This window comes from Nanorana parkeri, unplaced genomic scaffold, assembly GCF_000935625.1.
Source record: "Nanorana parkeri isolate BGI_ZX_2015 unplaced genomic scaffold, ASM93562v1 scaffold1259, whole genome shotgun sequence".
Classification (NCBI taxonomy): domain Eukaryota; kingdom Metazoa; phylum Chordata; class Amphibia; order Anura; family Dicroglossidae; genus Nanorana; species Nanorana parkeri.
In genome coordinates this window covers 79,425-86,628 of record NW_017307527.1, presented here as the reverse complement: position 1 = coordinate 86,628, position 7,204 = coordinate 79,425, and the positions used below count along the sequence as shown (strand labels likewise).

The 7,204-nt window shown below is 38.0% G+C and overlaps 1 protein-coding gene across 1 annotated transcript; it reads right to left on the bottom strand.

The window, feature by feature from the left end:
* Positions 1–1,389: 1,389 nt before the first annotated feature.
* AGTR1 (angiotensin II receptor type 1) lies at positions 1,390–2,563 on the bottom strand. The gene has a single exon (XM_018568892.1). The coding sequence runs from the start codon at positions 2,530–2,532 to the stop codon at positions 1,447–1,449; it is 1,086 nt and encodes a 361-aa protein (XP_018424394.1). The 5' UTR covers positions 2,533–2,563; the 3' UTR covers positions 1,390–1,446.
* Between the last annotated feature and the right edge of the window lie 4,641 nt (positions 2,564–7,204).

Below are 7,204 nucleotides of genomic sequence, written 5' to 3'. Positions count from 1 at the left end.
TATATATATATATTTGCTACAATGCCATTTTGTAATTTAAAGTGCAACTTCAGATAGAACTTCTAATTATGGGAAGAGTGGGTGCTATTTAGTTCTTCCTTTTGGATTTATACAGTACCATCTTTAACTGCACACCCTTCTATACAAACTGTGAGCGACAGTGTGGGGCAAGATGTTGAATGTTCGTTTTTTTATTCCTGTCTATGTTCCCACTGGGGAAGTTTGCTTTCTCTTTCTGTCTCGGAGACACAATACTTGCCAGCTGTGAGGAGATTGCCTCCTTTTTTCTTTCAATTTCTGTTCTGGTAAAAATTAAAACAAATTGGACTTTGTGCTGTCGTTATCTTCCAGCAAAAGCTCATTGGGTCATGGGGCCCAAGAGTTGGAGTGAATTTCCTCCATTGTTAGAGTACAACTATTAAGAAAATAGAAAATTATGTGATGCAACACAATGAAAAGCGTATCAGCACTTACAGTTTTTGTTCCCCTGCACAATCTGCCAAATATTTATTGAACCTGCCAGTAAAGTCCACCTAAAGTTTTCTGTGATGGTTTGGCAACAGTGTTGCACTGCCACTGAATTCAGAGAAGAGTTGTTGCTCTTATATAGACTGCGCCTGTTTGCACACTAAAACAGTGGGATTAAAAACTGTTGCAGGGGGTGTGGCTATCAGTATTCTCACTGATTGACAAGCCCGTATCTTGTTAGTCTTTACCTGGCAACACGTAGCCTGCCCACTGCTTTTTGGATTGACAGCAATGTCTCTGTTGCTGTAATCCACCCACTGTGAGCTGCAGTATCTGAGAGGTGGAGCACGTGAGAAACAAATGAAGGAGGATTTGGCTCAGTCAGGGACTGTAAAGGATGTTTTTTTGTTAACTTTATAATGTGTGCAGGACTTAGTAATTGGATCTGGTACTTGTTTAGACTGTAATACAGGAGTCTTTAGCTGTAATTCAACATCTCTCTAAATCTGCAGCCTAAAAATGCAGCCAGCTTTAATTTTCTAAAACTGCCAAAAAAGTGCCACTTCTATATAAGTCTGGCAACTAGGGGTGTGCTGTGCACTGCTTGTTAACAGAATGCCCCCAAAAATATTATTTCTTATTCATGTGATTGGTTCACTGGTTTCTGAGCTGTTTTCCCTTATTGCAGCACTGATCATGTGATATCAGCTAGCCCTTTTTTGCTGGCATTCAGAAAGTAGAAAGTGAATGGAATACATGTGTTCATGGCTATACAGAATGAATCAATATGACACTGCAGTGATGTTTGCTAGAATCATTGTATGTATGTATGTATTGTATGTATGTTTGCTAAATGATGTATGTATGACATATAAGGCTTTGCCCTCAAAATGTGGGATTTTACTTATGATATATTTGACTCATCTCCACTCCACTGTAGTTTAATGCTATTTCTTACAGCCTCTAACATTTACCATTCTAGGTATCCCCTGCAATTATTTCTTCATGTTCACTCATCTTCAAAGGATTTTTGACTGAGGCTCTGTTATGGTCTGAAGGCCGATAAGAAAGAGTACTCGTTTTCGTGTTTAGAGTTGCATGTGTCCTTAGCTGTGGCGGTATGTATTTAAGGAGTTGAAGGAAGTGCTTTCGGAAATTTTTTCCAAAAAACCCATATAAGAATGGGTTCAGGCAACTGTTAAAGTAAGCAATGCATATAGTAATTGGCATGGCCGAGTCTACAATGTCTTCTACTACACAGCTTTTTATGTATCCCAGCTGGATTAAAATGTCCAGGAAAGTAAACACTTGATGTGGAAGCCAACAGAAGAAGAACACCAGAACAATTGCCACTATCAATTTAAGTATATCATCATTCCTGGTATTGCTTCTTTGCCCTTGGAACGTTAACTTAAGTGTCTTCCCAATAAATGTGTAGCTTGTCAAAATGATCAAGAAAGGAATAAAGAACCCAAGAACATTCTTTGTGATTCCCATTCCAATCAACACATTATGTGTTTCATTGGACTTGTAGTAAAAAGCGCACACTGTTATGTTTGCTTCTTTAAGAAGGATTACTTTCCGAAAGATATATGTGGGGAGGCTAGCCAAACATGCAAGAATCCATATTGCAATACAAGTTATCTTGGCAAACATCATGGTGCGGCGTATGCGGGATTTCATTGGGTGCACGATAGCTCTGTATCGGTCAATGCTGAGACATGTAAGCAGAAGGATAGAGGTGTATAAATTTAATGTAATTGCTCCTGATGCCAGTTTGCACAAAAAGCTTCCGAAAGGCCATTCGTAGTGCATGGCTGTATAGACTGCCCATAGAGGTAACGTGATCACAAAACACAAATCTGCAATGGCTAAATTCATCAAAAATATGCTGGCCACTGTCCTTATTTTCATGTAGCAATAAATAACGATGACCACAACACTATTTCCAAATATTCCTATGACAAATATTATGCTGTAAATTATTGGGACAGTGATGAATAAGTAATTGTGTCTTCCTGATTTGGAACAGTCAACTTCAAAATTTTCTATTGATGTATTCATGTTGAGGATTTCAAAGGCTGTTTTATTTTCAATTATGAAACAATACCTGAAAAGAGAAAAGGTAACAATGAATACAGTTATTTTTAAACATAATATGCAACAGTAATAATTACCTTTTTGTTAATTTCTTTTACTCTTAGATATTTTCAACTTACTTTTTTGACACTCTTTAAAATACAGCCATATTTTTTGGGGGGTTAAATAGAGTGTGGAAGAGTTAGAACACCTATCAGGTTTATTGCTACCCAGGACTCCATTAGAGAGATTCCCATTACTTCCTGTTCTGCTGATAATGGTTTCACCAGACAGTAAGTGATTGTACATCATCAATTGCAACTCAAGTTACAAATTAAAATGCAGTGTCAACCCCTGTCAGCTCTTAATTGCTGCCTAAGTTGGAGATTTTTTTTCTCACTTCCTGCCTGGTGAAACTATAGCCAGTGTATAGTCAGGAAGTAAAGGGAAATCTCTCTAAATTCCAGATGGCATTAAAACCAGAAAGAAATAGCATACCTATAGCCATAGCAGCCCATGTGACGTGTGGGTAGGAGGGAGGACCCTGTGAAGTCTGAGTTATAAGAATTGCTAGTCGTAGATCCTTTTTTGCTTTATTTATTTTGTTTAGTTGTGTAGATTTATTGCCCTCAGAACTTTTAATACAGCTCAGCCACTCTACAATTAACCATAAATGCCTAATACAGTCTTCCTGAGACTCTAAAAAAATCCCAAAGTGTATCTTTAACACTTAATAAAGCATAGGAGTATAGTGTAATTGTGGGCAGGAGCGCTACCAATTATGTCATCAAGTGAAATATCCTGAAGGTTAACACTATGTCTACAATTTGACTAATAGAACACCTCTTCACATCCAATCAAAGTTTGTAGTTATGCTTCCCACTCTATCCAAAACAAAACAAAAAAGTTTTGATGCACATACAAAATATTTTAAGCAGATATTTTCTGACTCTGGGATTGCATACTAGTCCCAAGGACATTATGTGACATGCGGTGAAGCTGAGTAGGTTCAGCTTTACTACCAAGGAGTGTGACCCAAGAGTGTGAGAATAGGAGCTTTCATCTCAGGCTTTTGACAAATGCATTTAAAGACTACATACATTTATTGTAACTTTCATACACTTTTCAAAGGATACAATCAATAATCAGTTATGGCTTTTAAACCTGTTTCTAAAAAAAAAAGGTACAGCGGATCAATTACAAAATTATGTTTTTATTGTCAAACACTATACTTTACGATGTAGCATATTGGTTTATTATTAGTTTGCACAAAAAAACCTTCAAAATACCCAGCTTTGAACTAGAACACAAAAGCTTTCAGTGACATATGATAATATTATCCCTGACTAATACTAGTGAGGAATGATTTATAATGATCTGAATCAGGTCTCCTAAAGCAGAATTCAAGGCACCATAATCTGAATAATTTTAGAAGGGTTAGTAGCTGGTTACCTCTTCTGTGTAGCAATTCAATTGTTCTTTTCTTTCATTTGCACTGGATAGCACATTTTCCACTGTACTCTCCCCCCAGAACTGATGCCAGTTCTAAGGGAATTATAGAAACCAATACTGAAGTTGTGTCTCCACCTCCATCTATGCTTTTACCATTTACAAAATGCATGAATGCAGCATTATCACAGGCTGCATTTTGTGAAAAGGCAAGTATCGATGGAGGCAGAGATACAACACCAGCGCCAGTTGCTGTTATACATTGCAGTTCTGGTATTAGTGGAGTGAGTGGTGGATGAACAGTGGTAGCTGTTACATCCAGTGCATCTAAAAGTCCAGTTTTTTAGCTTAATGAAGAAAAGAAACACCAGACTGCTATACAGCAAGGGGTAACCAGCTTCCAACTTTTAAATCTATTCAAACGAAGTTGCCAGCAATTCAGCTGTAACAGAGGTGATTCAGATTTTTACAAACCATTCTTGACTAATTTTCTTTAAGGCCCTTTTTAAAAAGATAGCACCTTCGAAAGCCTCTGGGCACTACCAAATTACAAATCTCACAGGTTTGTGTAATTGGCACATAAAATCTTAGTGACCAATTTGACCTAAGTCTAAAAATCATCTTATATTATCCTGTAATGGTGCTCTCATAGAACCTTTTCATTCTTCTCTTATCAGACTCCAATAAAATACTTGAGAGTATTGTATATTATAATGAGTAACATTTCTGCAATAATAATATATTTAAATGCCACCTTGTCTCATAATAAAGCCAAGTGGATAAAATCCTAATAATTGCTTGCTTACAGTCATACAGCTCTTGAAATATATTGCTGCATTATGCTTTTCATTTTTAGAATAAATCATATGTACAAGATCATTGGTGATGCTGACCTATGACCAACTGTGAAATGAAGACATTGCTAATTTTGGAAGTTATCTTATCAGTACACAAGGAGAGTAATTACTGTAACGCAGAATCTACAAACCTCTAGTTTCCATATTTAGGCCTGGGAAATGAATGTTATTGAAACAACTGTGCAAATCGTACAGGGATACCATTGATAGAACAGAAATTCTTCTGCTATATGTAAAATGTAACATTTAAAATGTCCAAATAATATGAACAAATCAGATGTTTTTATTTATTGCACCTATACTAAGAACTTAGGGATCACTAATAAGTATATATAGAGGCTCATTTATGAATAAAACAATCACATTTAGTTGACACCAAACTCAGGAATTGAATCTTAAAAACACATCCATTTATCATAACTAAAAAAAATGCAGCTTATTTGTGTATCAGACAGCTGTAGATACTCCAATCATCTCTGAATTCATGCTAACACTGTCCTTCCTTCTGGAGGATGGCTACTTTTGTTCCCCATCATCCCTGTGTTTTTTTTTTAAAGTAGCCACTGCTCCAAGGTCACTCCTGTGATGGACTACAGTCTCATGCTTAGTTAGCTAATTTATAAGGAGATTGTAGTCCATCACAGGAGTGAGCCACAAATAGGAGTGTACTAGGAGCACATATGTGCTGTGGATGCAAAGGTGTCCACGGAATATAGAGTCAGTGGAGTACTCTTCCCAAAAAACAGGAGGTACAAATCAGCAGCCAGGAGTAACTTTGAGGTGTGAGGTGGTTGCGAGGATGCAGGACAGCATCCATGACAGTAAAGGCTTTGTCCAAACTATCCAAGTTCGAGATGTTAAAATATACAAAAAGGGCTCAAGCTTAGAAATGGTCATTGCTGAGTTTGTAGGTGATAGTAACGTTGAACCTCAAGAAGAACAGGGCCAACCTGGCGTGCCTGGGGTTTAAGCTATGCGTGGTCTGTAAGTATTGCAATTTCTTGTGGCAGGTAAAAATAGTTATAGGACGTATTGACCCCTCAATTAAGTGTCTTGACTTATCAAAAGCTAACATTTAGATTGGAGCAAGCAACCAGAGACAATGATATGGAATTTATTAGAATTGTTTAGTACCCCATCCCAGAAAGGAACTAAACTTTAGGGTTTCCATGTTGATAGGGAAATTTTAGAGAGAAAATTTATTTCCCCCCCACAATAAATACACAACCCCTGGGCAACATTCTTCTGGTATGAGGCGGGTTCTGCCCAACTACATGGGCTCCAGCTGGTAGCAACAACCTGGTTGGGAATTTGAGACCCAAGAAGATACCAGGAAGTGGCAAAAATGTTTAGAGGCCCCCTCTCGTAAGCAAATGTTGATCGGTTTATTAACTCCTTGCCATCTGCCAGTTGTAAAATTACAGGCAGATGGCGGATGCCTACCAGTGGGTGGACGTACATTTACGTGATTTACTTTCTGGCTGTGCACGCCCCCTAGTGAGCATGCGCAAGCAGAATCCCACCAGGGATCTAAACAGCCATTACCGGCTGTTATATACAAACGTTTGGCCGGCTCTGCAGCCGGCCGATCGCTTGTATTACCGTACCCCCCTGGTGCTGCGCTCCCCCCTCTCCCAGGCTCCACTGTCCCCGGAACAGCGACTGCCCATACTGAGAAGGAGGAGAGATCAAGATTTCCTCCACCTATGATCTCTCCTCCTTTTCTCTCTAAAGAGGGAAGCGATTTATATTACATCACTTTCGCCTTTTAGCTGTCATTTCTCTGGCTGAGAGCCAGAGAAGAAGCTGATGAAGCAGATCTCTGCTTCATTAGCTTCTTTGGGGTTCCCTAGGTGACATTAGGGGTCTCAGAGATCCCTGATGTCTCCATAAAGAGGATCTGTCATTGTTTTTGGCTATCACATTGGGGGCTTTTTAGCCCCATATGTGATAGCAAACAAGTTAAGTGTAAAACAAAAAAAGTAAAAAAAAAGAGTAAAGTCCCACATAAAAAATAAATAAAAAACACCAAAAAAAGTTTTAGGTCCCCCGCCCCCACATGCACGTGCTTATAAACCTAAATATACGTCGGGTACGCCTATGTGTGAAAACAACCATTACGCCACACATGTTACATATCTATTTACCCGACATGACCCTGTGTTTTATATTTTACCAAAAATGTGGGTGATGATAATTGTTTAATAACATAAAGTAGGGAAAACTGTTTTTAAAAAAACAACTTTTGGTTCTTTTTTCATTATATGGTAAAAAATTAAAAACGCAGTAGTGATTAAATACTACCAAAAGAAAGCTCTATCTGTCCCTAAAAAATGGTATGAAATTCATTT

Bases quoted from the DNA above. Each gene is read 5' to 3' on its own strand.
- AGTR1 (XM_018568892.1), bottom strand. From the start codon at position 2,532: ATGAATACATCAATAGAAAATTTTGAAGTTGACTGTTCCAAATCAGGA.